Consider the following 27,652-nt stretch of genomic DNA (forward strand, 5'->3'; position numbering starts at 1 on the left):
TCTGGACGACACTATGTTGTATAAACTCAAAGCCAAGTATTTCCCTGGAATGTGTCAACTGTAACTTGCCTAAGAATAGAAGTTCAGATGTGAACCTCGAACCTCGGGAGTTGGTAAAGATGGCTGTTTGCGTAAATAATCTGGGCCTGCTGACCGGTGGCGGCCGAGGGTTTTTTCATTGTTGCATTGGCTGATTCCTAGGGCCTTGTGCCTGGAAAATTGCGAGAACAGGCCGAAAGAGATTTTCACTATGGAGCTCTGTACAACGTAGTAGGAATCGACATGATCGTCTAGACCCTTGGGGGCTGGGGCAGTGTAGAGAGGCAAGAGGCTGGTATAACCAAGGTAACAAAGGATCAAAGGAACACCGTTGATCACGACTCCGATGGACCACATCATATAGAGAATAAAGCCAAGTCCAATCCATTGTTTTGTGAATGCTGGTTGCCTGAGAGGATTGTTTCACCTCGCGACCCTGGACGATCTCTTGGCTCCACACTGAGCGCTTACGTCGTACTGTGGAGTTGGATGATATCAGGAAAATCGAGGAAAAGAAAAAGAACGAAATTCCCATCTTCTCTTTTTGACACTCACTCGTTTTGTCGCCATGCAACTGTATGGCTCCCTTTTCGGGGCTTTCATCCTCATCCTCCAGAGTCTTCAGCTGGTACAAGCAGAGAATCTCATCCAAGCCACCGGGCTTACACAATGTTCCGACAGTGCCGAAGTGACCGTGAATAACTTCAACGCGGTATTCACACCATCCAACAAGTCCATAAGCATCGCCTTTGATGGCTATTCTGAAGTGACCGGAGATGTGTATATCGACGTGGATCTCTTGGTATACGGATACAAAGCGTTAACCAAGACGTTCGATCCATGCAGTCTTGACTTGGCGGTATTTTGTCCTATGAAAGCCATCGAACTGCAAATTCCCACAATCACTCAAACATTGGGTGACAGTGTTCTCTCGCAAATACCATGTTCGTTTACACTCCCTTACAAATCTTTTCAGGGCTTCGACCCGAGGATCCCGGCCCCGGGGAACCTGGGAAATGTACCTAGCTCTTACTAACTGTTACGTCATAGCGATCGCCTATAGCGTCCCCGATATCGATGCAGTCATTCGCCTTCAGCTCAAATACAAAAATGGAGGTAAACAGATCGTCTGCTTGGAGACCCGTGTTCGCAATGGCAAGTCGGTCTACCAGGCTGGTGTGTCATGGACACTCGCCATCATAACCGGTCTCGGTCTCGTCACCTCCACGGTCATATCGCTTCTCGGCCATTCGAACACGGCAACTCATCTTGCTTTCCGATCGCTCGCCTTTCTCGGATTCATTCAGACACAGGCAATGGCTGGGATGTGTTCGATGAAACTGCCGCCCTTTGTGCAATCATGGACTCAGAACATGCAATGGAGCTTGGGAATTGTACGGTCGGATGCTCTGCAGACAATCGCGACCTGGTTTCAACGCGCCACTGGGGGTATACCCTCGGCTGTGATGACATCCGCCGGTTCTATATCAGTTGTCCTGCAGAAGCGTTCCTCGATCCATCGCAGAGACGCACAGCCAGGAAGCCAAATTCTTCTTCGCGGTATTGAACGGGTTGGGATTCGTGATTCCATCGAACTGACCAACATCTTTATGACCGGATATCTATTCTACTACTTCATCACCGCAGTTGTCGTCGCTTGTGTAGGTCTGGTCCTGGTCGTTCGAGCTGTTCTAGCCAAGAAACAAACATTGCTTCCAAAATTGGATCGCGCCGTCACTGTCACTGCCGATTGGAAAACCGTTCTCCGCAGTACCTTCTTCCGACTGGCCTGCATCGGATACCCACAGATGTGTATCCTGTGTCTCTGGGAACTGACTCGTCGGGATTCAGCCGCCGAAGTTGTCTTGGCCATTACCATGTGGCTGGTCACGACCGCTGTCTTAGCCTTTGCTGCATTCAAGGTGTTCCAACGCGCGATTCGATCGAAGCAGCAGCACAACACACCTGCGTACACGCTCTATTCCGACCCTGCCACTCTGAACCAATGGGGCTTCCTGTATATCTACTACCGCGCCCCAGTCTACTACTTCCTTGTCCCGACTCTGGTCTACACCATTGTTAAAGGAATGGTTATCGCCTTCGCTCAGCCCTCACCGGTCGCACAGTCGATCGTTCTTCTCGTTTTGGAACTCGCCATGATGCTCGCAACCGCCATAATCAAGCCGTTCATGAGCAAGGGAGCCAATGTCGTTGCAATCACGATGACGGTACTCAATTCCCTCAACACGATCTTCCTGCTCGTCTTCTCGGATGTCTTTGACCAACCTGAGCTCATGACTGGTGTCCTGGGAGTAATCTTCTTCATCCTGAATGCGCTATTCACTCTTGTGCTCCTGATCTACCTTTTGGTCGGTATGGTTTACGCCATTTTCCTCAAGAAGCCTGACACCAAGTACAAACCCCTTGGCGACGACCGCGACTCTTTCCGCTGGTCTCGCACCGGAACGACGACCGAGTTGTCGTCCCTCGAGAAGATCGCAAGAGGCGAGGAGGATGCAGAAGGTCACCCGCATCCCGCGCGCGCCGTCACTGCTCCACCCAGCGACGAAGATGTGTCAATGGCGGCCAGAAGACCATATAATGATGTTGTGGACCCTTCGCTGCCGCTCTTCCCCACCAGCTATGACCATACTCGACAACAGTCTTGAGGATTTAGAGCGGATTTCTCTCTATTTTTCTGTTTTTCGTTTTCCCATTTTCAAAGGTTTTGAAGCGAGATTTCTTCTAGTACTGCATTGGCGCATCGGTGCTTCGGGTGGCTATTGTACATATTCAAAAAATGATGTTTCGGCCTTTGGCCTCGAGCCAGATATAGTACTATACTTCCAAAGTTCCTTACTGTAGTTGTCTTACATTGGCCATGAACAACCGCCTACTACTTAAATCTTCCATTCTCTGATGTTACCGCCACTGCATTTGAAAGCCGTAGAAGTTAGGCCAGGCGTAAAGCTTCTCAGATGCCCAGGTTATTATGTACCTATGCAGAGCACCCGTGGGCCCCAGGACCGTGGGCATGGACGTCCAAGCGTAGGTTACGACATACATGCATGTATGTAGGTAGGGAGGGAACCTTAAGGAAAGATAGATCGCGTGGCCGGGTTGCCGAGCTAAGCCCCTTTCTTATTTTCTCCTATCTTCTTGAATCTGCATGTTTCATCGCCACATTCAGACATGCACAATGTTTGTGCTTTCTACCTACTATTGCTTGGCTTTGTCACCGAATCACTCGCCAAGTCCAATTCAACAGCATCGCAAGGCAGCTGATGACAACACACGCTTAATTTGGGAGATTTTCCGGACTAGTGTTTCAACAATCCTTGCCTGCACATGGACACCCTGCATATTCCTGCCCTAACCCGTGTTGATGACACAGGCAGTATATCTTCAGTGGAAGGTAGCGGTGTGAATAGACACGATACTTGCTCCGGAGTCCATGGTAGGCAGGATCTGTGGTGGCACGCTGTAATGCTGCTTTCCGCATAGCAAACAGGGAACGAAGGCTTTCAGACTTCTTAGAGTCCCAAAAAAACCCAAATACTGGAGAATTTGACAGACACTGGGATACTATTCAGGGTGTTCGTCTCGGTATGAATGATGTTCTTCTGCAGACCAAGGAGGATTGGACATATCCAGTGCAAACTAGCAAAGTGGTCGCCCTGATCGAAACTCGCCTTATCAAGCAGTCTCATTAGAGGGCTAGGGATATGCAAGACTGCGCCAAAGCTGGTTCCTTTACCGAAGGATCTACTCTGCTCTAAGCCTTCTTAGTAACTTATAAGCCATAATCAGAGCCAGTGATCATCAATGGTGACCACCGGGATGAGGGAATTCCCCATAGTGTCGTAACAGCACCAGGGTCTTGACGGCCAGAAATGAGCCAAAAGTAGACAGAAGTTTGACCATAACAGAAACTACCCAAGGGGAAGAACCATTGATGTGGTCCACTGGAGCCGGCAAAAATGACCACCGAGATGTGGAAACCCATGAAGAAACCGAGCCAGCATCGAAGCCATAAAATAAGAGCACTTGGTAGAAGATAACGAAAAACTGAGGATCATGGGATGGACCGACATCGCTCATTTCTACATTTCTGGTGGACTGGTTCCTTGCGGAATACGTGTTGCAACGTACGATTTGATGCCCTTGCCAATGCTGGATATAGCTGAGGAGAAAATAACGTGATGAGTGCTCTCGCTGTTTGCACCCTTCATAGTTTGATGTGTGGTGGTACGTATTTGTCTGGCCGAGCAATGTAAGGATTGGATTATCACCATGAATTTCCTTTTTTACACTAACTTCTAAAATAAAGAATCGAATTACTGTAAAAATCGTTCCACAGTCCCAGCGTTCACATAATGAGTTCAAGGGCATACCAGGGATGCGGCTGTGCTGTCATCCCTTGATTCATGCAACCAATTTGCGAGCCTAATATCAAATTACATGCGTTTTAGCCAAGGCTGAGCATATTACGATCCTCATTTAGACACACCTCGACTGTGCCATTCCAAGGCCTAAAATAGACTCGTCAGCTGGACCAAGACGGACCTTGTGAATACCTTCCGATTCCGAAAGATCCCTTGTTTGAAACACGAGGGATGTGGCCGGGGCCGGCAGTTTGATAAAGCAGCTTACCGGTAAAGGCTGAGCCGCTGGATTAAGCAAGCTGCATGGGCCACGTTCATGCGCGTGGAAAAAAAGGCCATGTAGGTACGGAGTACATTCCCAATATCTGTTAGCTGTTTCAGACTCGACTCGCTATTTCGACCTCGTAGCATAGCTATGTTAGGAGCACTGGTTGCGATGGTAACAAGCTGTAGCTACATACGCTTTCGGCATCTATACCGAAGCCTACTGTGGATGAAGATGAACTATTGAGTTGTGTTTCAGACTGAAGGGTCCTGTAGTGATTGGCGAGATGCATCAGATGTCCCAAAGAGGAAGCTATGCGGATGATCCCTTCCTCTTCTGTCAACGTCCTATCGATTTCCCCCTTGGATGATCCGTTTTTGGGACAAGTTTTTGCTTTTTCTTTTATGATAGGTAACATCAAGAAAGCCGCCTTGGAAGAAGGATCCCGTTGAGTTTCTGTAAGCTTCAGGGGCTAGGTTTCAGTCTAAAATAAGGGAAGGGGTTCTTAACCTCGAGTTCTCAGGGCTGAGATCGCTGTGGAGTTGCATATCACGAACTGCAACGCCAACGCATGTACTCCATACCACCAGATCAGCTCACCTGAGATGAATGATCGGCTTTAGGGGTTCGGGCTTAGCGAGCCAAGTGACCGAGGTGTAGCATATGAAGATAAGGTTGCTGGAATTCCGCGGACGTGCCTTGCATAAACAGGAGACCTCGCCAAACATTTCTTAGGTGAATGAGCAAATTTCTATACGCGTGGGAAAAGTAACCTTATTATCCTGAAACACTGGTTTCCATATGGCGATTGTGGCTTGGGCTTAGCCAAAAACTGAAAAGGAAAGCCAATAATGTGTGTATATCTGCATAGTTAGTGTACGCGGTACGGTCCACTGCCCTCGGTCCGCAAAGTATAGCGGACTTCTGTTATTTCCGAGGAGACTTCGTTACCACATAGGATCAGCGTCTGCACACTCGGTTAGCCTTTAACCAGACCCCCAAGCTCGTTGCCTGTCTCGTAAACGAACGATTGAAGATTAATCCCTTTGATTAGCGAATAGGCCCAGGTCTTAGTGGCAGTCCTGAGACTATCCAGTCTTTGGACTCGTCATAATCGGCTTTAACAAGGCAATTCATGTGCCCCCTTTTCTTAGGCACGCTCCAATTTCGAGTTTCCAAAAATGAGTCACTCGCGTTTCGGTGATCATCGGATTTCGGTGCAGTACCTAACCTTGGAAGCATTCCTGTATTTGTAATAATGGCGGTGCAAAACGACCCTTTGGGCTCATGGCTGGCAAGACATGACTGGTATGGACTTGTTACTATCAAATATCTTGCGCCAAGAGTAGAGTGCCCTAATCCTAACTCGCCGTTGAGGGATCTACAGCGTTGATGTCAAGAAAGGGAAATGAAGGAAACACGCAGCAGGCGCGCGTGGGCCGGGGAATGCAGCAGCGTGAGCCTTGTTTTATTTTATTTTCCCTTTTTGGCCTCCTAAAGCCGAGCCCCTGGTTAATACTTGGCCATGTGATCGACCACGTTAGCCCCCGACATTGTTTCACCCTGGAAGGTTTGCACGCGAGGATGCCGGCCATTGCGAAGCGCTTTTGCCGCCAAGGATAGCTCGGGATATGTTTGTTTCAAGGAGCACTAGACCCTTGAAAATGACGTCTGCCTCTTCAAATGGAGATCGTGATCTTGTCCCTTGTTTGATAGCTCTGTCGAAGATCCGTTTGCAGAAACTCGAATTAATGTTTACTTCACCCCCTCGCTTCATTCCGTGGCACATATGTCGAGTGTGTGGATATTCCTAGACCTGAAACATGTGGTTGGCCATGTGCTGAAGAAGAATGTTGTATTTACGCTCAGGATGATCGTAAAAGCGGGTCTTAGGTCCACGCATCCTTATGCGGCTGGTACCTGCCTCGTAGCCCCGGCCCGGTTACCTGCATTGCAGCCAATAAGAACGGACTTGTCGCTTGTTTTGCATAGATGGGCCGAACGGGTATGTGCTTTTTGCTATGGGGCCCTCGGAGTTTGCCGTTTAAGGAATCCCAGCACCGGCATGGTTCATGCAGATTCAGCCTTGGCGAACGTTGAGCTCAAGGGTCGAGATGCCATCATAGGCCCATGGCAGGTGGGGGTTATGCAGTTGATGAAGATCTTTTCCTCGTTTCCTCCTTCGTTTAGCTCGTACTGTCCATGTGGACCATGATGCGAAGCTCAAGCTCGCGTGTTCGGCCGTAAAGGCATGCCGTCCTTATGCATAGCGTCAGACCTGCAGTGTATATATAGGAGCTCTTGCTCAGTTGTATCCTGGTCATCATCAACTCAGAAACTCAATAATTCATCGTCTCTACGGTTCATTTCTAAACATACCGATCAAAGCCAAGCGCATACCTCGCTCCCCACAGTTCCTCAACCTTCTGTCTTTCTACCGGGCCACTTCCCAGTCAGTGACTTGACTCTTTGATCCCTCCGGGCATCCTGTGAGAACCTCACATCTATCACCAACAACCAGCCACATACAATGTCTATTCCGGAGCCAATAACCACGACGTGAGTATATCTATATTCAAATGCATCCTTGTATCAACCAACTAACCAGCCTTTTTCGCAGTGTTGCCACCAGCACCAGTCCGAACGCCGTAAGCCAAGGCAACATCAGCCAAGTACCGGGAAGCACCCGCAGCAGTGTGGAACGATTTGCACGAGCACCAGCTTCTGAGGGCCCTTACTTTGCCGGTGCGCGGATGCTAGAGAGATCGGCACACCTCACGGGGCTATCGAGTCAACTCAATGCCATGGAGGAGATTCTGAAGTCTGGGAGTTAGGAAATAAAAGCAAATGAATTTATAAAAAAAAAAAAAAATCCAACACCAACTTCTATGTATAGTGGGTCAATCAAATGGAACGGAACGAGAGACCAACGAATGCGAATATACCCCAAACCTCCCGCTCAAGAGTGGATAGATCTCGTGTATCCCCTTGTTCAAAGTAAATCGAAGATGTAACATGCTACTTCCTCGTACTTGGTACTGGGGAACTCATGTCCCGCTTCGTAGAACTTGAAGACAACATTGCCGCCCAGGGCAGCCGTGGCATCTGGAACAAGCTCACTTCTGACAATGATTGAATCATCGTTGCCACATAGAATGTGAACTTTGTTGTCTGCCAATTTCTCATTTTCGGTGCTTGGGACGCCATTCTGTGCAGTTAAATACTCGCCAAGACGAGTCCATGTGTTCCATTGGCGCTCTCGCAGGATTGGGCCAAAACGCATGCTAGACATGAACGCGTGGACAAACCCTGTATGATTATTCACTTGCCACTCCACGGTAGACGGGATGTTGATGTGGGGGTATGCTCGGGACAGGACTTGGGTTGCTGCAGCTCTCTGAGAAGGCAGTTCCTCGGTAAGTACATCCGCGGCATTGAGCTTCTTGTTCTTTGGCTTGGGCGTGGTCAAGGGGCCTGCTTTCAGTCGACGGGTAACCAAGTATGCTAAGATATTCTCAGGCATAAGACCCTTTGAGTAAAGGAGTCGACTTTGGAAACTGATTTGCGAATCGCGGAGCAAGCCGGAAGGGGCTAGGAGCACCAATGACGACAGAAGCTGAGGAAAGTACGATGCAAAGGCAGCGGCAATGCCACCCCCTAGAGAGTACCCGGTAAGGCAGAATTTACCGGACTCTGCGCCTGTCCAAGAGATAGGCGATGATGTCAGAGCGAGCAAGATCTGTGTCGAGAAGAGGCGGTCGTCTTGTGGAAGATCAGCAGGGCAGTCCGAATAACCTCTTCCAAACCTATTTTCTTCAGGTCAGTGATAAAATCGAAGTTTTTTGAATTGTAAGCAACACCCACAAGTCAAATAGCATCACACGGCAGCCGCGATCCACCAACGCATGGGCCAACCCGCCGAGCGAGATACACGGCGTGGTGATACCGTGCACGAATAGCACCTTGGGTCCATCTTCCGGGCCCCATTCATACACTCGCATCGACCCATACGGGCTAGCAACGTCACGAGCGCCAGGGAATACATCAGGCGGGAGGGGAAGTTTGCGTCTCTCCGACTCGGATATGTCGGGCAAGACTGTTGTCGATCGAGGCGAGACCAGAACCGTCTGAGACGGTCCGTTACGAGGAAAAACTGATCGAGCTAGTAGACCAAGTGTGAATGAAGCCCCAGTCACTGCTAGCAACCGGAGGTGACTCTGGTTGTTCGAGAAGGCACCGGAGAGGAAATCCACAGTTTGGTTGTAAAGAGCCATGGGAACCATGGTTGCCATTGCGGGCAGTCCCCTGGAAGAACCAAGTTCCGTCGAAGAGTGGAAAGGCGTTGTGATGCAATATTGACTATATACCTGAGCTGATGCCGAGAATGATTAAGAGAGGGACTGGCTATGTAGACAACTGCAGAGAGTTGGAAGAGGCTGTCCTGTTGGGAGGAGGTGCCCGAGCGCTGAGACCGAGGCTGCTGCCGTCCACCCGTAGACGGGGGTTGTTGACCCCATGTGTCTGATAAGATTAGATAAGATAAGACCGGACAAGCACGGACCCGGAAAGTTGCAGGGTTGGTCTGAGGTACTATAGGTAGGCGTAATGTATAGAGCCTCATTCAACATCAATCCCTACGTTAGAATACTGAACATAAGCAGCAGAATCTCTCTGCGGTTACACTCCCCCCACCAACAATTAGATATTACATGTATACAGCCCTCCTCCCCACAGAACGGGAACAGGTCCGCCCTCACCAGCACCAACCAGAACCGGCCTGGGCAAGCCAATGAGACAACATATGTGCAATTAACACTTAGTTGATACCCCTTTACCTACATTTATACAATGTTATCTTATCCTTCACGACAATATACGTATCTTTTTGATCAATATAAATCGAAATACAACTGTGATGAAAGAAACAGACAGGGCTTGCGGTCTGCCTAGCCATACTTTATGCCTGCCATTCTGCATAGCGAATTCTCAACCTTGAATATACCCATACATAGCACATGAGCTTTAGAGTGAGCCCTGGAATAGTGGTCTAGGGAGATGGTAAATAACTTAGAGGCACATATGTAGGCTTGTCTCAGATAAACCTAGAGAAGGTCACCTTCCCAAGTCAAAACCCATCCATTCACTGAAGCAGTATGTTAACATCGCTGTCACCTCTTATCCATCACCAAGTGCATTATGAAACACTCCCAATTATTTCAATCTAGTCCATTCGGAGTGAAAAGACCTATAACCAAGTAGTCTTATGCACTAAACCAGGGCCTAAAAGAAACCAGGTACAAGCACGAAGTCCTATATTATAGGTATTGACTTTTGTATTCAATCTTCTTCGCGTGGACATCATGAAGACATAGACTAAAATAAATTACAATTTAGGACCTAGTCAATCCGCCAAAGGAGGGAAAGGTCGGATGAAGCTAAAAGGCAAGAAGTTAGCAAGCTGATCAGATAGAACTCGGAGGAGAGGGACGCATACTGCGCAGGACACTCATATCCGGCAGGGTTATTCTGAAGATAGAGCTGGTGATACTCCTCCGCGTCCCACCACTGGCCTGCCGGCAGTACCTTGGTAGACAGCGGCGTCTTATACCACTGCTTGCTGACTTTGTCTGTAATCTCCTCCGCGATCTTCTGTTGCTCGTCCCCGTGCGTAAAGATCGCACTGCGGTATTGTGTGCCAACATCCGGGCCCTGTCGGTTTTCTGTTGTGGGGTCGTGCATGCGGTAGAAGAATTCGAGGAGCTGGCGGTAGGTGACAATTGAGGGATCAAAGACTATCCGGAGGGCCTCGGCGTCTTTAGAGGGGCAAAAATAATTAGTATTTGAAGATGCGATCGCGATAAGCTACTCTGCGTTATTGTTGTCTCAGATAGTACAACACTTACGGCCAGTTGTACCGGAGCAGACAGCTTGGTACGATGGTGACGAAACTGCGCCACCGCAGTAGCCCACCTTGGCGTCAAGGAGGCCTTTGCCGTTGCCGAAATTCTTGCGGTACAAGTGCTCAACGCCCCAGAAGCAGCCGGCTGCTACGGTCGCGGTCTCTGTGCCTGACATTTTGCGGGATTGTGTTTCTGGAGTCAGGGAAAAAGCTGGGCTGGTGGAAAAGGAACGGAAGAAGCGTGAGAAAAGATTCGAGGCAATCGGGGCGGCGAAAGTCATCTGAAATTCTGGTGATGGTGGAGACGTACTTGATAAGTGGGGATGGTCGGGGGTTCGGCAGTGAAAGGGGCCGTACAGGGTGCTATGTTGTATGGCAGTAATGGAAAGGGAGTAGTTTGAGGAGAATAGATGTAAGAATAAAAGAATAAAAATAAAGGGAGAAAAGGGAAAAAGAGAAGAAATAGAAGAAATAGAAGGGAGCTCGAGAATGGGAGCTTCGAGATGGCGTCATTTCTTTACAAAGCAGCACGGGAAATCCGGAAGGGATTGAAGATTAGGGCTTCCGATAACCCTATCCGATTGTCATGGTTATTGTACAAAGACCTGCTGAACACCAACAATGCGACAGACAGAAATGACAGGACAAAATAAAATAAGAATTCCGTACGAATGTACAAAAAAAAAAAAAAAAAAAGAGATGTGGTATCTGTTACGCCAACAAAACGCCAATTCCAAACAATTGAGAACAAAATCAAAGCCATCCATGAATGATTTGGAGTCGTCAGCAGAATCCACTACCACGCTTGTGAGTTGTGATCAGTAGGGGGCGCTGCCATCACACTGAGACGGATGGCATCTCTGCTGGATAGGCTGATATTTCGAGGTCGACCGTCTCCGCCCAAAGTTGTGCGGCGTCCCGTGTGTTTCATGACTGGGAGAGTATGAGGACTCAAGACCCGAGGCTTAGTGTCGTGTTCTCTCTCGCTCTTCACCATGCGCCGCGCTTGGGATGCGGTGAACATGTGGTTGTCTGCTGGCGGGGTCCCGTAGGTACTGGAAGTCGGGCTGCGACGACGGTGAACTCGCAGGGCATTGGAGGATTGAGTGCCAAACTGTCCACTAGTGATCCGCCCACTAGACATACGTCGCATGGCCGAATTGATCTTTATTGCTTCTTCCTTGTCCGACTTCCAGTTGTCCCTGTTTTCAGATACCGGACTGCTCGAGAAGTTCCCGCTGGGACTACGAACCGCAATCCGTGATGGACGTTCCGTCGAGGTGCGGTTCATAAAGCTGCTTCCTTCAATATCACGAAGGGGGAGCTCTCTCTTCTTGAAAGAGGGAGACTGGATGAAGGTGGTGGTGCCAATGGTGAGCTGCCAGTTCTCTTGGTCAAAAATCCTGCCTTAAAGCGACTGTTGTTCTTTTGAACATTCAAGGTAGGCCCCGCGGATTCGGCAGGCTCATCGGGGGTAGGAGAGATTGAACCCGATGGGCTTACAACCCTCGGAATATTTCGTGGAATGGGAGATCCCGATCGAGGTGGCAACAATGAGTCTTCGAAGCTGGATTCATCGGCAGACTCGACCTTCTTAGGGGTCTTTTGGAACTCGGTCAAGGTGCCGTCTTCCTCATCGTCCTTCCACCGGACGGATCGCTTGGGAACCTTTACCTGGACTTTCTTTGGCGTAAAGCTGACGCTCTTCCGGCCGGCAGTGCCTTTACGGCGACGTGGAGAGCCTTTAGTTGGCGAGGCAGGAGCAGCAGGGGCGAGTGTGACTGGGGGGTTCGCACTCGATACTGGCGGCAAGCTCACCAAGCTGAAGCGCTTCTTTGTTTTCGTGGGGCTAGGAGGCCTGACAGAGCTGACGTTCGGGACAGACGGCATGGTGCCATCTGGTTTGACAAGGTTGGTTGCCACGTCTGAACAATCCTCTAACATCTTCGCAAGGATCGCCCGTCCCTTTTTAATAGCCTCGCTTGCGTTTAGCTGCATGATATCCTCAATGGAGCTCATCATCTCGAACTGTGCTTGCAACAGAAGCTGTACAGCAGCAGCTTCTCCAGCCTTGTCCTGTTCTATCACCGCTGTCAATGCTTCGCGCTCTGCATTGGACCGAAGAAGTTCTGCTTCTCGATTCAAATTGGCATAATCGCTGTTATCCGTAATATCAAACTCTCGAAGCTGCTTTGCTGAGTTCTCGACCGCGGAGGTCACCGCTCTGTCCCAGGTGTTTTTTGATAATTTCTGGTTGTAATGATGTCTGCTACCTTCCAGTTCAAGGAGGATTCCCTGCGCAGATTTGCGAACGGCATAAAGGTTCGATAATCCCTCCTCATCTGCGCGCGCGGCGCAAACATTATCAAAAGCCGCAATCCAAGACGATAAAATGCCAATTCTGCGGCCGATTTGTCTTAGTTTCAGCATGTTGTTGGTCTTCTCTTGCCTCTCGGGCAATGTGTGTTCGTAAGCATTGCGAATCCGGGCGACACCCTCGCGCAAAACAGCGTCCTTCTTCTCACCCTGCTTGCGGAATTTAGCAAAGGCCACCTTTTCATAGTCCTTTGCCTGTGCTTTGAGCTCATTGATCAAATTCATTTGCTCGTCAATCTTGACCAAAAAGTCCTTCACGTGTCGGTTAACGTTGAAGACATTCCGTGTGACCTTGGTCTGGATGTTCTTCGCTCGATTCGCATAACGAAGGGTATTTTGGGTCTCATCAAAGTGCTGGCTTGAGGGGCTGACGCAGACGATCATGACTGTCTTGCAATTTCCGCCAAGAGCAAACTTGAGTAACCGAGTAAGTTTTGAGTTACGGTAGGGGATATGGTTGCGCTTCCGCGGGTCACAAAGTGCATTGATGCAGCTTCCTAGGGACAGCAGAGACTTGTTGATATTGGCACCTTCGAACAGACGCTCTCCTCTGTTCTGCGTCGCGCTGGCACGCTCACTTCCCGCCAAGTCGATAATACTGAAAGTGGCCATGGTATGTGGCTCATTGACGTCCGCGTTTCGATCTTTTTGCGCGACGTTGATTTGGAGGACGGCATGCGATCGGGATGAAGTAGCATTTGCTGCGGTAGGGGACATGGTGCGGCGCTCATTTCCTCGCATGATCATGTCCATGACCTCACCCACATTCTGCGGGTGGTAACTTGAGAGCCCAGCAACTGAGACTGACTGGTTGGAATCCTCCCGCAGCATCAACCCACCCTTCCCACTGCTACCACTAGGGACAAGCAAGTCACGGATGGTTTCGTTATAGATCTCGAGGTAGGAAAGAGAAATTTCGGTGGACTTTTCGCCTGCCCGTTCGTCAATCCGCTCAAACAGTTCCTGCATAGTGAGAAAGATGATACCGGGCTGTTGGGCAGTTCCGGTGATTGTATGGGTCTTTCCACATCCGGTAGCTCCATAAGCAAATACCGTCGCATTGTATCCGTCGAGCACGTTGTCGAGCAAGCTGCGTGTTGTAGATTCGTATACCTCTCCTTGGGAGGCATTTTGGTCGAAGACGCGATCGAAGGCGAAGGTCTGGTCCTTGACACGTTTACCATTCGGTACCACGCTCCTAGAGAACTTTTGGACAGGATTGTCCTCTGGGGGGTCAAACACCCTAGTCCAGTTAGGATGTGAGACCCAATATTCATAATGCATAGAATACTCACAAGCAGCGGTCGTCAATTACTTTAACGATAGATCGTATACCCTTCTGGTTAAGCTTCGGTGTCGGCGCACCTGCGAGGGAACCGTCGCCGAGGAACAGAGGACCCTCGTCACATCGTGTGATCTGGGCTGCCTCCCTGATAGTGAAAGGACGGACTCTGACTGCAACGTTGATCGAGGAAGCGCCGTCGGAGGCAGCCATATTGGAAGGTCGGGTCGGATCAACCCCAAATCGCGAAGCTGTTTTGCGGGGCCGGTACGTCAGGCAGTTGGCGACACCTTGCAATGGCAAGGCCAAGGGATAAGCTTGATTAGTTGTCGAAAATAAGGAATGTAGAGGAGTCGAAGAATGGATCTCAAGTTGTATGGGGTAGGGGATGCAGGTATTCTCCGAGGGGGGCTCCTTGAAGCGATTTCATTTGTTGATGCATGCGCGTGTAGCCATCTAGTGGTTGCTCCGAGCAACGGTTTTATAGTGGCGTTTGGTGCTTCATGCGTGGCAATACCTGTCATTCAGTACTAAGAGTTCCCAGACACACATTGTGTTGTGTGTTTCAGGTGCTGAACACGACTTGTCTGCTCTATTCCCACCCACTATTTTCCCATGTTCAAGATCGGCCAAATAAATTGTGGTTACAATTAGGCTTTTTATAGTATTAACCTCCGGATGTTTGACAATAAGCCGTAGAGGTGATTGTGATATTATTATGACATCGACTATCACTGTAACAATTCTCCAAAATTACATACAATGAGCAACAACGCCAGCTATCATTACCATAAAGCATGTACAACATACATTTGCTCCAGAGTTATAGACAAGCTATCAGCGAGGAACATCGCTTTCGGTGTTGCTGTTGTCCTAATACCATTTTTCGCCTGAACAAACGCCATATGATGCTTTGAATCACTAAAGCCCTCCCTCCCTCTGAAACGCCGAAAGCCACAGACGTATATCGTCTGACCTAGCTCTTTCTCGCAAGTCACAGTGACCCTAAACTCGTTCCTCTGGCTCATCCTCGTAGACAGGCATGACGACATCCCAGCCCGGATCCTCACCATCAAGGTCCATGTCAAGACCGCCATTCTGACCCTCACTTGATTTGTGGAAGCGGAAGGCAATTGAATGTCCGTTCTGAAGACCGGCCTCCATTATACTTGCTGAGTTTTTTGGTGACTTGCCCTTATTTCTCTTCGGAACATCCTCGGTGTCTATTTCTGGTGCATCTGCTTGGAGGCGCTTCCAACCTTTCTGGGCGTCCGCTCGGTCGACAGGTTCACCGAACTCAATATCACAGGAGTCGTCAGGAAGAACATCGCCATTTATGTTGGTAATTTCTCGCGATTGCAGAGCATCCAGAAGCCTTTCTTTGGCGAAGTCGAGTGATTCGTGGGGTTGGAGCATCAGAAGGACAGTGGTTTTATGTTTCTTGAAGAGGATGGTCAGAGAGCGAGAGTCGGTTTTGGATTGTCTGGGGGGCTTCTCGATAATTAGCTATCCCGTATTCGATTATATTCTTCTGAAAATGCCAATTCACATACCATCTTGGAGATTGTGTGGAGATTAAAGGGTAGCTCGCATGCACGTAATAGATGATTTGGGAGAGTGGCAGAAGGCGGAGAAACCGGCGGGACTCCGAATTCCGCGCTCCCAATTTCTGAGCTTTGCCAGCATCAGCTGCTCACATTCACCACGTTCTTTATAGCCAACCCGTGAAATTTTTTGCTAGTACCTTAATTCTTCTTTTACAATCCTCATCATGGGGGCCAATCACCCTTTATCTACCGACTCGCCGCATAATTCTATCGTCCTCAAGATCGTACATTGGGACAAACTGTTTGAATCCGACAGCCCTCCACGGTTAGGAATTGAGTTCGGTAAGCGGCTACCGTATGCTACCATGTCTGCTTTCTCGACTGGAATGGCACTCGGGTACTATCACGGCAGCAAAAGGGCAGGGCTTGTGTTTCGGGCGGAGAATGCGCATCGTTTCCCCACGACATCGACAGGGTGGTTCCAGTATCACAAAACCAAAAACTATATCGGTGTGGTTGGAGGAGTCAAGGATGGCATGAGGATGGGACTCAAGCTCGGTGCTGGCGCACTTGCATTCTGTCTGTTCGAGGAGACAGTGGACTATGCTCGGCATGATGAGAGAGACTTTTTGTCGACAGTCACTGCTGGACTGTCATTCTCCGGAATATACAGCTTGCTTGGTAAGAACCTATTCCGCTTGAGCACACTTACTGGAGGAATCCGAAACTGACCTAATTTGCCCACACAGCTCGTCACGATGTCTACACTGCCGCCCGCACAGCGAAGCTTGGGTTGAAATTGAGCTTGACCTACGGTCTTTTGCAAGATGCTCTTGGGACTTTGAAAGGAAACAGCCCTGCCTACGTTGATTTCTTCCTCGGTAACCGTCGGCCTAAAGATGAGAAAGAAGGATCGATCTGATCAGAGGTGGGCTCATATCACGATGGCTCCCTACATCCTTCTGTGTGTCGATGTTCCAATCTCACTGCAAGTCTGAGAGGTCCCCAATGCCGAGAACCAATATTATAGGCTCTCCCATTTCACTCCCTAGGACGCTCGTCCGTGTTCGATCAAGAAATGGCTGCTATGTATTCTGCTGCAGGCGGCATACATTCGACGCAGACGAGATGAGCCACATATCCGAGTCAATGCCGCCCCAATTACTATGTCTAGGACCTCATCGAACCACTCTGAGATATTTAGTCCGGTGACCACCCCGGCCTTTCTTCATCTGATCGAGATTCTTGGCAGCAACGTTCACGCCACACTCTTGGTTACTTGTATTATTTGCATTTTTTTGATACCCAACCCACTTGTCCAATTCGCATCAAACCAAATGAATATTTTTGCCCCCGGGGTGCTACGTTAGGGACACGTGACCCCATCGCCGGATTCTGTGTTGGAGTATGATCATGCTACAAGTCGATTAGTAACGCCATTGTGGCGTTACTAGATCGCATTTAGACTAGAATCTGTAACTCTACAAAAATATTAAACTACTTATCTAGAATTACTCCGTACTGGGTGGATACATGGCTTTGGAAGTAATGTAATATAGCTTAAAGACCAGGTCTGATGCCTGCCACAACACAAAGAGGTAAGAAGTAAAGTAAACAAGCGGGTTCAATATGCTGAGAGCGACGCCTATGCTGTATATCTTCCTAATTGGCGTCCGTGGGTTTTTCTTTGTTTCCGGGGATAAGCAAAAAGATAGAGAGAAGATCGGCCCGGATGCTGCAGGTTCAAAGGATGGTGATTGACCGCTCAGTGCTGACGTCCCCCACTAAGAAAAAAAAAGGAAAGAAAACATCTTCAAGGCCAATATGTATCTATACTGATCTATATTGATTTTGCAAGACTAGAATAATCCCAAACCAGAGTGGAGGTCCTCATAGAGTTCCGAAGACTCCCAGGTGATCTCGGTGGAGAAACCGCATTTGACGTCGCTGATTCGGAAAACCCCCCACCTCAACACCTTTAGCTCGAACTTGTCGTCTCTGACCTTTTTTTCCCATTTGCTTCTCCTCTGTATCCTACGTCTATGTCTGTCCGTTAAACTACGCGATAGCAATTGGGCGCTGAAAATGCCGATGCGAAGTTCGACGCTGCTTTCGTCGACGTCATCGATTTATTGACCTCTTCATAACCTGGGAGAAATAACTGACCCGTCTATCCCACATCCTCACTCGGAATCGCGACCTACATCACAATGCGTCGCCATGGCAGGTCCAGTGGCGGTCCAACCAAGGCCGTCTCGCCTTTGTCCGACACTGTATCCCTCATACGTTCGTTCGATTCGGTCATGAACCCAAACCGACCCGCGCGCCCCTCGCCCTTGGCCTCTTCCCACATCAAAGCTTTGCCCTTGGAACTAGTAGATCGGTTGCGATCTTTTCCGCTGTTTCAGGCTACTCCGGAATCCTTTTTGATCGAGGTCGGACAGCACTTGCGCCCACAGCTTCACGCGCCCAACGATTACATCTTGACGGAAGGCGATGAGGCAAAGGCAATATACTGGCTGGTGCGGGGTGCCGTCTCGGTCACGTCTCGGGATGGCGAGAGTATATACGCAGAACTCAACCCCGGTGCATTCTTCGGGGAGATTGGATTGCTCATGGACCGTCCTCGCACTGCGACCATTATCGCCCGGACTCGATGCATGCTGGTCGTGCTGACAAAAGACGACTTTCGGAATATATTGCCTCGGTTTCCGGAGGTTGAACAGGCGATCCGGGAGGAGGCAGAAGAGCGGTTGATGATTTTAGAAAAGAAGAAAAAAGAAACCTCCGCGCCTGCACTGGATTTGCCGAGCCCGGCACGAAGAGGCTCAAAAAGACTACGCGAGAGCTTTTCAAAGGATTTAGCGGTTGTAGAGGATGATGGGGACTTGAATGCCAAGTCTGTGTACAAGAAGAGGAAGTCACCGAGTCCCGGTCGGCGGGATGGCTCCAGTGCATTGGCAAATGGATTGGTCAACGTACGTCTCTTACTTAAAGAGCTGCCGCTTTTTTCTGGTTTGCCTGCCGATATTCTCCACTACCTTGGTCTCAATGCCCAACCGCGATCTTTCCCTCCATTTACCGACATCATACAACAAAATTCCCAGGGCCGTGAGCTCTACTTCATTGTTCGCGGCGAAGTGGAAGTTCTTACGGAAAAGGCGGAGATAAACCACTCCTCACCAAACAAAAACAGTGCAAACGGATTCATTGAACGGCCTGGGATTGAGGTCAAAGCTAGGCTGAAGCAAGGCCAATACTTTGGTGAGGTGGTCAGCTTAGATTTAGCACCTCGGAGAACTGCTACCGTTCGATCTGTGACTTCGGTTGAGTGTTTAATGCTCGACGGTGACGTCCTTGGTGAATTTTGGGAGAAATGCCCTAGCGACGTGCGGGAGCAAGTCCAACGCACTGCCCAGGCAAGACTCCAGGCGGCAGCCGATGGCGATGTCGTTATGTCTGACGAGGCGGACCCGCAACCATCTATTGGTGATCTTGCCCTTGACGATAGAGTAAAGATCACATCATCGCGGCGACGGTCAATGCCACTACTTACCCTCACTGAAACTGAACTGGATGGACCCCATCAATCCTCGCATGTCGAGGATCAAGACCAGGATGTGTTGCGGCCCTCCGATCCCGACCCATACTTCAGCATTGGTCTGGATAAAGTCCGGATGCGGAGTCGACGCGGCTCACTGGCACCGTTAGCCCCCGAGGAGGTATCAGGAGAACAGCAGCGTTCATCTCCCACGGAGCCGCGTTCTGCCAGTTCCTCAACCATCGCACTTCCCGAAACTGCCAGTCTCTCCACGTCGTCTCGGACCGAACGGCCCCGGGTCGACGGCTCCAGTGGATTACTCCCTGACAGTGTATTGCTGAATATCTTCCAATTCCTTGAGTTTCACCACCTTCTTCGGATTCGGGCTGTATCGTCCCATTGGTCAGAGCTCTTGACCAGGTCTGCGGACGTGGTTCAAGATCTAGATTTGAGCGTCTACAACCGCAAGATTACAGATGACGTTATTATTAAGATCATCTGTCCCTTTGTCGGCGCTCGAGCCCGATCGGTCAATATCAACAATTGCTTTCACATCACCGACGAAGGCTTCACCGCGTTGGCCGCGACTTGCGCCCCAAATACGACCGTGTGGAAGATGAAGAGTGTGTGGGATGTAACGGCCTCTGCCATTCTTGACATGTCCAGCAAAGCTACCAATATACAGGAGGTAGACTTGAGCAATTGCCGCAAGGTCGGAGACACGCTTCTTGCCCGGATCATTGGATGGGTAGTGCCCGCCGACCAGAAGATGGGCGAGAAACAGTCGTCTATCAAGCCCACAATCCAGACAGCACAATGTACAGTGTACGGCTGTCCACAGTTGAAGAAACTCACGCTCTCATACTGCAAACATGTCACCGATCGATCGATGCATCACATTGCGTCTCACGCCGCTGGTCGGATTGAGGAAATGGATTTAACTCGTTGCACCACAATCACTGATCAAGGGTTCAAATACTGGGGGAATGCTCAGTTCACCAACCTGCGAAAGCTTTGTTTAGCGGATTGCACATACTTGACGGATAACGCCATTGTGCATTTAACTAATGCGGCGAAAAACTTGGAGGAATTAGATCTGGTAAGTCAAGTCTTTGCTGGGCTCTGTCAAAATAAACGTGAAATATCATGGTTTACTGATGGTTACCAGACCTTTTGCTGCGCATTGTCAGATACAGCAACCGAGGTCCTTGCCTTGCAATGCTCACGTTTGAAGTATCTCAACATGGCGTTCTGCGGCTCTGCAATTTCCGATCCCTCCCTAAGGAGCATCGGTCTTCACCTACTTTCTCTTCAACATTTATCGGTCCGGGGCTGTGTCCGAGTCACTGGCGTCGGCGTCGAGGCTGTTGCGGAGGGCTGCCACCAACTCCAGGTTTTCGACGTCAGTCAGTGCAAGAATCTCGGACCCTGGCTTGAGGACGGTGGTGCTGTCCACTACCAGCCGAGAGTCCAATTCAAAACTGTCGCCCCGAACAAGAAGCTTCCTCGATGAGCAAGCAACCCATAGAAAGCTTGACCTTTTCGTTGCACACCTCTACCACGGTCTCTATGCCGTGACGTTTTTCCCTCCACGACCAGCCTGGCGTGACGCCCGCCCATCCTTCATCCACCAAGTTGCATGATACATTTATTTGGCACATAATGTATGCCTCTCTAATCTTTTTTGTCATTAATTCCTAGGCCTATTGTTTCCTAGTTTCTGCTTTGCCATGGTTAACTGATCTCGGCGTTTGAATTTACCAGGACAATTTCACTTTCGGATTGAATTCTTCTTGCGTCGGGCTGCAGATTCTTGTTTTCTACATTTTGGTGGGGGTTTTCGGGTCTAGCCAGCAGGTCAAGCATGGCCGGAGTTCAAAGATTGAAGGCATCTACGAGTTACATGGTGTTTGTTTCTTTTCTTTAATACTCAATGTCTTGGGCTATCTTCTATCTTTTCTTACGACATAATGCTGCACATCTGATTATCTATCTGACTTGATCGACATATTTTGCTGTATTCTATGGTGATGCTATCTATTTCTGGCGTATCTAAAATTAACCGTAGAAATCTATTTGAGTATAAAGCTGAAGGTCTTGTCCATCTGGATATAGGCAACATCCAGGTCCAGTTTCTATATCACATGTAACTACTTGCACACTTTTCTACAACCTAATCTTGGAAGTTGTAAGGATCAACTTCAACATATAGCCTAACAATGCCTTTTTCTTGCCGCCTTTGTTATCCCTTTGCTTTCTCAACATGTTTCACAGAGCCTTGTCTCAACCCGTTTGAGGTTGGTTGTCAACATTCATTGAGATGAAGACAAAGACCAATAATTCATTATACATCTTCCGATATACCTAGGTACCTCTCTCATCACCATCGTATCCTTGTCTATCCCCCAGTTCTATCCTACTCGGTGTTGCCATAGCCTATTTTATATCGACCTTCCTGTCTGGCGGAATCTGAAACCATTGGCCTTGATCGAGAACCACCCGCTGGTTTCTATAGATATATGATAATCTATCGCTATAAATCCAAATCCTCACCTATCTTGAAAAACAACAGACAGCAACCAGTCCTGGCTAGCTACAATGGCGACCGCTTTGGTGTCTAGCACACTCAGCGTATTATCTATACTCTTTCTTCGGCTTCTATGTATTTCACAAGGTCTGGATTTCTTTTCTCTATGTCCTTCTTATGTTGTCTCGGATAGTCGTCTCACGGTATTCTCGCTGTTTGTTCATATGGTTTCCACGGTATTTACTTGGTGACCTTATAGATAGTATCTTTTTTAGGGTCTACTAGTTAGCTGATGTCTACTTTGGAAATTATTGGCTCATTTGCCTCCGATGGCGCCTTAGCTTCTTGTATCTTTACACAGAATATCAATATCACTTGTCTGAATATATGGATCATCGAGCAATTCTGGTGGGGCCATATGCATAATGCCTGGATACCTGATGGTAATTTGCTGAGAGATATAAGTTACAGGTAAAAGCCACCGAGGGAATACAAGAAGTGAAGATTTTGTACAAAAGGCGTGCCATTGCAAGCTAACCATAAAAATCATAAAATGCGCCTCCCGCAGAGCAACTTGATATTCTCAGGTTGCTCGGGGCAATACATGCAAGAAGATAAAATCAATAAACAAGAGCAAAAATAAAAGACTGCCTTGGCAGAAGAGAAGGACGAGTCCCAAGGGCACCCTAACGTGCTCTTTTTTTTGACCTTTTCATATTTCAAATACTGTTGGGAAACCCGAAGACAGGTAGAAAGTCATGTAGAATGCAAACAAAAAGGAACACGGAGGTAGGAAATGGTCAATTGCAAATGATCACCTCCGAATATTTCTTGAGGACTGCTGTGAGATCAATAGCACGACGACTGGTTTGCGATTTATCGTCTGAACTGACGAATAAGGCCTTAGAATCCGAACGGATACCTTTTGCTGTTCCGTGGAAAACGATCTCATCGTCTTCTTCCTCTGGTGCAGGATTGTGGGCAACCCCGGAATCCAGGCTAGCTGCAAGCACATCCTTTTCTTCAGGATGTGTGTCGGCGTCAATTTCACCTGGGAGGATGACAGTCAGGTCGTCATCAAGATCAATCAACGTGCCCCTAGTGGTCTCCTGCATCCGCTGGTTTGTTTGCGATGCATGAGGTGACCCGCCCTCAAGGGAGCCAGACACGGGCGAACCTGGCAGCGGTGGTTGGGATGTTACTGAGACAACACCTTCCTTGACTACCGCGGGAGAATAGTGGCTGCTGACGGGGGTGTCCAGACCCACTGAGGCGGCATGAACCGCAGCAGCAATGGTCTGGTGAAAGGATCCATCGTCACCGTCCACCGGGGCCAAGACCCCCGGAGCTGGCCCATCGCTGCTTATAGCAGCGGGCCGCTCTGATGGCGACTGCTTCCCCTTTGAATCAAGATTGCTCGTTTGTGCTGCTTCCATGTCGGCGGCCATGTTTGGTGGAAATCGTACAAATTCCACGTCGTGGTTGAAGTCCAAGAGCACGCCCTCTGGCGGCGATGTTGCTGTGACGGCATCAGGGCTACTTGAGTCCCTCGCTGTGTCCCTAGCGGTACTTGTTGTTGCCTGAGCCTGGGGCTTTTGCGCGTCGCCGGCGCGACTTGCGGGGGCTTCGGTCCCACCCCTGTTAATGTGATGAGGTCTGTGGTAGTAATTGAAGGCTCTGCGGCGGTTTCGACGTTTCTGGCTATTGGAGAGACGCTGCTGGCGACATAATGTCAGCATTCAATGCATTATCATTTGTCGTGTGGTACTCAGCACTCACAAGGGGAGGAAGCTCCGTTTCTTGAACTCCAGGATAGGGGGAATTGGGAAGACCTCTGTCCTCAAAGAGAAGTGCGAGGCTGCCTTCTATTGCACACAGCTCAACTGCTAGCAGGAGCTCATCGTTTTGCACAAGCTGTTTGTCGAGAAAGTTAGTGTGAAATCTGAAGTGAAACTGGCCACAGTGGTTATGACTTACCCAGCCATGGCATTCGCGAAGGAGGGACTGAGCCCTGCGCATTTTCTCGAGTGTTTGAGTAGCCATGTCGTAAAGACAATAGGAGAAAATATGGTGTGATGCGGAAGTAAAGGTGAGGCGAGCAGACTGAGATATGTAGGTACTAGGTTCTCAGTAGCGAGAAAGCGCACGCTGAAATTGTCAGTGGCAAGGCGAGGAGGGTAAAAGAGAGGGAGGAGTTGCAATTTATTCGGGCAGTTGTTAAAGACTCCAAGGCTTATTGGTGAGAATTGCGATGGAAAGCGATGGTTGATGAGAGAGTTGAAGATCCAAGGAATGTCTATTTTATACCTCAACTCTACACTCTCTTGGGTTCGCTATCACTACGGCGCTTTAGTGGAGATATAATAATAGACTCTGCCTATATGTTTATTGCCTAGGCATTTGTGTCCTTATGTTGTCATGCTTCTTTCCCGAGGTCACTTAGCATATTCCTTCCTAACCTCCAAGGTTTTTAGCACTACTTATATAACGTGATAGTTCTGCTACCTCATCTCTAACAGCAATAACAACAGCGATCTTTCTTAGCCTTCATTGCCAAATATTAGCACTGACCTCACACTCATCGCAATCTCAGCTTTCATTCACCTTTGCACAGAGACCCGCTTCACCTCTCTATCTGATCTTATCCTATTTGCCCACTCGGTCACAATCATATTCATCTCACTTATGCACTCGCTCATTTCTTAACCGCCATTTGTACAACCCACTTCTATCCGATTGACTGCTACGCAGCCAGATACTTATAACGAGGCTCGGATTCTGCCTATCTTCCAGATGCCCCACAAACTCTGGCCAATGGACTAGAAGTCCCAGGTTCCAGACAGCCGGGGAGAGCCAGAATCACATTTGAAATGTTCTCACTCAGAATGAGCTTTCTGGCCTCTATTTCAAATAGGCAAGCAGTTCCCAAGTCATCTACACCGCTTCCGAGGCGCCTTTTTCAACCTCCTTGTCTCTGTCTTTCTTGCCTTTCCACTCTTCTCTCTGCCCCGGTTATCAACATCGTTCATATCCACTCATGGTCAGGAAAAGAAGTGTCGAAGACTCGAGTGTCATGCCTAAGTCGGAAAATCGGCAATGTCGCAGCACAACTATCGACAAGAGACCTAAAGAAGGGGCCCAAGGCCTCAATTACGTCGCCACCTCCGAAATCACAGGCTGCCAAATTTAACGCTCGTGTGTTGAAGAAATTACAAGCAGCTGTCGATAATAACCCGGATATCAACTTGATGACGCAAATGCCTATCAACTATACTTCCCGCCTGATCGAATTTCAGGGCGAGGATCGAGAAGAAAGCAAGGAAATAAGCGGTAGGGCCGGACGGGAGGCGAATACCTATGCAAATGCAAGGCTGACGGATATCTTTCGGCAGAGAAGTCAGAGACCACAAAACGACACAATGGTGATATCCGTGATTGCCTTCAAGCTTCGGATCCTGTTGACATTGTATGGCCTCTATCTTCCGCCGTATTGGGACTACTCGAAGAAACATCGCATATTGTGGAACCTCTGCCAGATGGCCTGCCTCAGCGGTTGCTTAACCTCATGCAAACAAGTGAGGTTCTTTGGAAGTCCCCGTTCCCGGAACGGATGATGGTTTTCAAGAGTGACGCCGGTGTGGTCGTGAAAGCGGTGCGGCATGTGGATGATGATACTGAATACACGACACTACAATATCTCGAATGTCACAAACCTGACATCCCTGCTCCAAGGCCTCTAGGATATGTACGGATGAGTGGCATAACACTCATGTTTCAGACCTACAAGCCATCAACAACTCTTGCGACTGTATGGCCTCGGCTGGACAACCACCAGAAAGCTTCCATCAGAGATCAATTGAGCTCGATTATGTCGGACCTGAGGTCTATACCTTACACTGATGGTTCCGCACTTGGAGGTGTGGCCGGTGAAGGTTGCAAAGACATCAGAAGGCATCTACGGAAGAGTGAGAAGCCGATTCGGAGCCTTGCCGAATTTGAAGAATTCCTATTCTCGAGCCATCATCCTGGCGGTCAAGTCTTCATTGAGCTGATTCGTCAACTTTATCCGGCACAACCCACGGAGATGAAGATTGTTTTCACGCATGGTGATCTTCGACCGGACAACATTACGGTAGACATGGACGACTGCAACCAATGGGTTGTCACTGGGCTTCTTGATTGGGAATACAGTGGATTCTACCCAGAATACTGCGAAGCTTTTAAATGCACTAACTGCTTGGCTCCATACGAGGAAGATGATTGGTATCTGTTTCTGCCCGATTGCATCTCGCCAAAACGATATCCTCATTGGTGGCTCCTGGACAGAGTTCGAGAGGCCAGGTTTGTATGACTTCGCCAGCTAGCTATGTTCAAACAATTGCTCCTCTTTTGTCCTTCAATGTCTGCCTGGCGTCAATGTAATCCTCATCATCCGAATCTAAAACAAATTCCTCCTCTAAATTGTCAAGGATCTCCAGCACATAATCCTGACAATCCCATTCCGTAGTCTCGTTGTCCACAGGGACGCTCTGCGCAGCATTTCGCACTCTTTCAGGATCACTCTGAAGCAGAACGGCGACAAATACTAGCTGCTAAAAAGACCTCGATTTCTTTGGGTCTGCCATCACAGCCTTGCGTCTAAACGTTGGGTGCTGGCCAACCACTTCCTGGTATTGGTATAGAGCAATGCGCTGATCAATTCATTTGTAAAGTTATGTTCTTTTTCTATGGGTTACTACTTCCTTGTTTCGAAGCCTTTTTTCCTTTTAATATTTTCAACGGGAGGTCTATTATTCAAACATGAGGTTTTAACCTATAAGTACGAACAAGTACTGTAGAGTAGTCATAAGTGGCATTAAGCTAGAAGAGGCAACCCAACACACTCATGGAATTTGACGCGCAGGTTCAATATTGGAGAAAACGTGTCTTCCATATTTCGAATTAGACCGACTTCTGCTCTTTCTCCAATGCCACCATCTCCGTACAATGCAGTCTGATAGAAACCTGCTGGACTACAGCAAAAGCAACCAATACTCAAATCCCCTTACATTCCATCGTGACACATGACACATCCCTTGGCTTCCAAAGTGTACATAACGAGATATCATACGGGGTAGATCTAATGACGTGTCTGTAGTCACTTATGCATGTAGATCCGAGATTTGCCACATTCCTTCTGGAAGGATACCTGGAAACAGTCGGTTGCTGGTGAAGAAAGTCGGGTTATGTTTATCTTGTCCGTTATCAGGTCGCCCCTTATCTCAGCCACGTAACCGAGAACGAGAATTGAGCCAAAGAACCACGATCTGTCAATTTACGCCCGTGCCCAACACTAGCGATCTGCGTCCCCTGCCCAGTGCTTGGTGTGTCCGCCGGTACCTGGTGACTGGCTGACAGCCGAGGCAGATAAGGTTAGATAGTCTTGGCTCACCGTTTTAATAGGCGGGAGGTGATTCCACAAGTCTTGGGGGCGAAATGAGCTTCCTAGTGTGAAATACGGGCGCTTGGTGCCGAGCGCGCCGAGAGGGGATATTGAGTGTAGCGAGCTCTGGGAAGCTTGTGGCAGACTAATGCGAGTCCCATGGAGTAATATTATCGAAATTTGGGGCTGATTCCTCTTTGTCTCAATGGCCACATTTATCTTCGAACGGCCTAATTGGTTCGGCTTAAGACACCCACAAAACGGATATCGGAGGTCCGGCTCCAGGGGTATCAAAGTGCACAAAGTGCAATATTGTACAAAACAACAAAATGTACTCTGCACTCCATAGAGTACATATGAAGTTCGATA

General features: G+C 48.9%; 12 protein-coding genes across 12 annotated transcripts; 7 read left to right on the top strand and 5 right to left on the bottom strand.

Moving 5' to 3' along the window:
• Nucleotides 1-607: 607 nt before the first annotated feature.
• N7489_006440 (transient receptor potential ion channel family protein) lies at nt 608-2,708 on the top strand (the record flags this gene model as incomplete). The annotated part of the gene is made up of 2 exons (XM_056712190.1): nt 608-983; nt 1,090-2,708. The coding sequence occupies 2 exons, from the start codon at nt 608-610 to the stop codon at nt 2,706-2,708; spliced, it is 1,995 nt and encodes a 664-aa protein (XP_056565905.1).
• A 716-nt stretch (nt 2,709-3,424) lies between these two features.
• N7489_006441 (uncharacterized protein) lies at nt 3,425-3,752 on the top strand (the record flags this gene model as incomplete). The annotated part of the gene is made up of 2 exons (XM_056712191.1): nt 3,425-3,460; nt 3,501-3,752. The coding sequence occupies 2 exons, from the start codon at nt 3,425-3,427 to the stop codon at nt 3,750-3,752; spliced, it is 288 nt and encodes a 95-aa protein (XP_056565906.1).
• A 364-nt stretch (nt 3,753-4,116) lies between these two features.
• N7489_006442 (uncharacterized protein) lies at nt 4,117-4,463 on the top strand (the record flags this gene model as incomplete). Its single annotated transcript, XM_056712192.1, has 2 exons — nt 4,117-4,238; nt 4,400-4,463. 2 exons carry the CDS (start codon nt 4,117-4,119, stop codon nt 4,461-4,463), a joined length of 186 nt encoding a protein of 61 aa, XP_056565907.1.
• Nucleotides 4,464-7,219: 2,756 nt separating this feature from the next.
• Nucleotides 7,220-7,523, top strand: N7489_006443 (uncharacterized protein; the record flags this gene model as incomplete). The annotated part of the gene is made up of 2 exons (XM_056712193.1): nt 7,220-7,248; nt 7,310-7,523. 2 exons carry the CDS (start codon nt 7,220-7,222, stop codon nt 7,521-7,523), a joined length of 243 nt encoding a protein of 80 aa, XP_056565908.1.
• Nucleotides 7,524-7,681: 158 nt separating this feature from the next.
• Nucleotides 7,682-8,981, bottom strand: N7489_006444 (alpha/beta hydrolase; the record flags this gene model as incomplete). Its single annotated transcript, XM_056712194.1, has 2 exons — nt 7,682-8,495; nt 8,554-8,981. 2 exons carry the CDS (start codon nt 8,979-8,981, stop codon nt 7,682-7,684), a joined length of 1,242 nt encoding a protein of 413 aa, XP_056565909.1.
• Nucleotides 8,982-10,090: 1,109 nt separating this feature from the next.
• N7489_006445 (peptide-methionine-S-sulfoxide reductase) lies at nt 10,091-10,764 on the bottom strand (the record flags this gene model as incomplete). The annotated part of the gene is made up of 3 exons (XM_056712195.1): nt 10,091-10,124; nt 10,184-10,502; nt 10,593-10,764. 3 exons carry the CDS (start codon nt 10,762-10,764, stop codon nt 10,091-10,093), a joined length of 525 nt encoding a protein of 174 aa, XP_056565910.1.
• Nucleotides 10,765-11,384: 620 nt separating this feature from the next.
• N7489_006446 (kinesin family protein) lies at nt 11,385-14,459 on the bottom strand (the record flags this gene model as incomplete). Its single annotated transcript, XM_056712196.1, is given in 3 exon segments — nt 11,385-11,995; nt 12,007-14,207; nt 14,260-14,459. 3 exon segments carry the CDS (start codon nt 14,457-14,459, stop codon nt 11,385-11,387), a joined length of 3,012 nt encoding a protein of 1,003 aa, XP_056565911.1.
• Nucleotides 14,460-15,251: 792 nt separating this feature from the next.
• N7489_006447 (uncharacterized protein) lies at nt 15,252-15,802 on the bottom strand (the record flags this gene model as incomplete). Its single annotated transcript, XM_056712197.1, has 2 exons — nt 15,252-15,737; nt 15,800-15,802. 2 exons carry the CDS (start codon nt 15,800-15,802, stop codon nt 15,252-15,254), a joined length of 489 nt encoding a protein of 162 aa, XP_056565912.1.
• A 215-nt stretch (nt 15,803-16,017) lies between these two features.
• On the top strand, nt 16,018-16,715 carry N7489_006448 (uncharacterized protein; the record flags this gene model as incomplete). Its single annotated transcript, XM_056712198.1, has 2 exons — nt 16,018-16,474; nt 16,543-16,715. 2 exons carry the CDS (start codon nt 16,018-16,020, stop codon nt 16,713-16,715), a joined length of 630 nt encoding a protein of 209 aa, XP_056565913.1.
• Nucleotides 16,716-18,003: 1,288 nt separating this feature from the next.
• Nucleotides 18,004-20,847, top strand: N7489_006449 (uncharacterized protein; the record flags this gene model as incomplete). The annotated part of the gene is made up of 2 exons (XM_056712199.1): nt 18,004-20,433; nt 20,503-20,847. The coding sequence occupies 2 exons, from the start codon at nt 18,004-18,006 to the stop codon at nt 20,845-20,847; spliced, it is 2,775 nt and encodes a 924-aa protein (XP_056565914.1).
• Nucleotides 20,848-22,661: 1,814 nt separating this feature from the next.
• N7489_006450 (uncharacterized protein) lies at nt 22,662-23,904 on the bottom strand (the record flags this gene model as incomplete). The annotated part of the gene is made up of 3 exons (XM_056712200.1): nt 22,662-23,579; nt 23,641-23,775; nt 23,839-23,904. 3 exons carry the CDS (start codon nt 23,902-23,904, stop codon nt 22,662-22,664), a joined length of 1,119 nt encoding a protein of 372 aa, XP_056565915.1.
• Nucleotides 23,905-24,746: 842 nt separating this feature from the next.
• Nucleotides 24,747-26,212, top strand: N7489_006451 (aminoglycoside phosphotransferase family protein; the record flags this gene model as incomplete). Its single annotated transcript, XM_056712201.1, has 2 exons — nt 24,747-25,191; nt 25,254-26,212. The coding sequence occupies 2 exons, from the start codon at nt 24,747-24,749 to the stop codon at nt 26,210-26,212; spliced, it is 1,404 nt and encodes a 467-aa protein (XP_056565916.1).
• Nucleotides 26,213-27,652: the final 1,440 nt, after the last annotated feature.

The sequence above is a fragment of the Penicillium chrysogenum genome, assembly GCF_028827035.1.
Source record: "Penicillium chrysogenum strain IBT 35668 chromosome Unknown utg000004l_segment0_segment0, whole genome shotgun sequence".
Lineage (NCBI taxonomy): Eukaryota > Fungi > Ascomycota > Eurotiomycetes > Eurotiales > Aspergillaceae > Penicillium > Penicillium chrysogenum.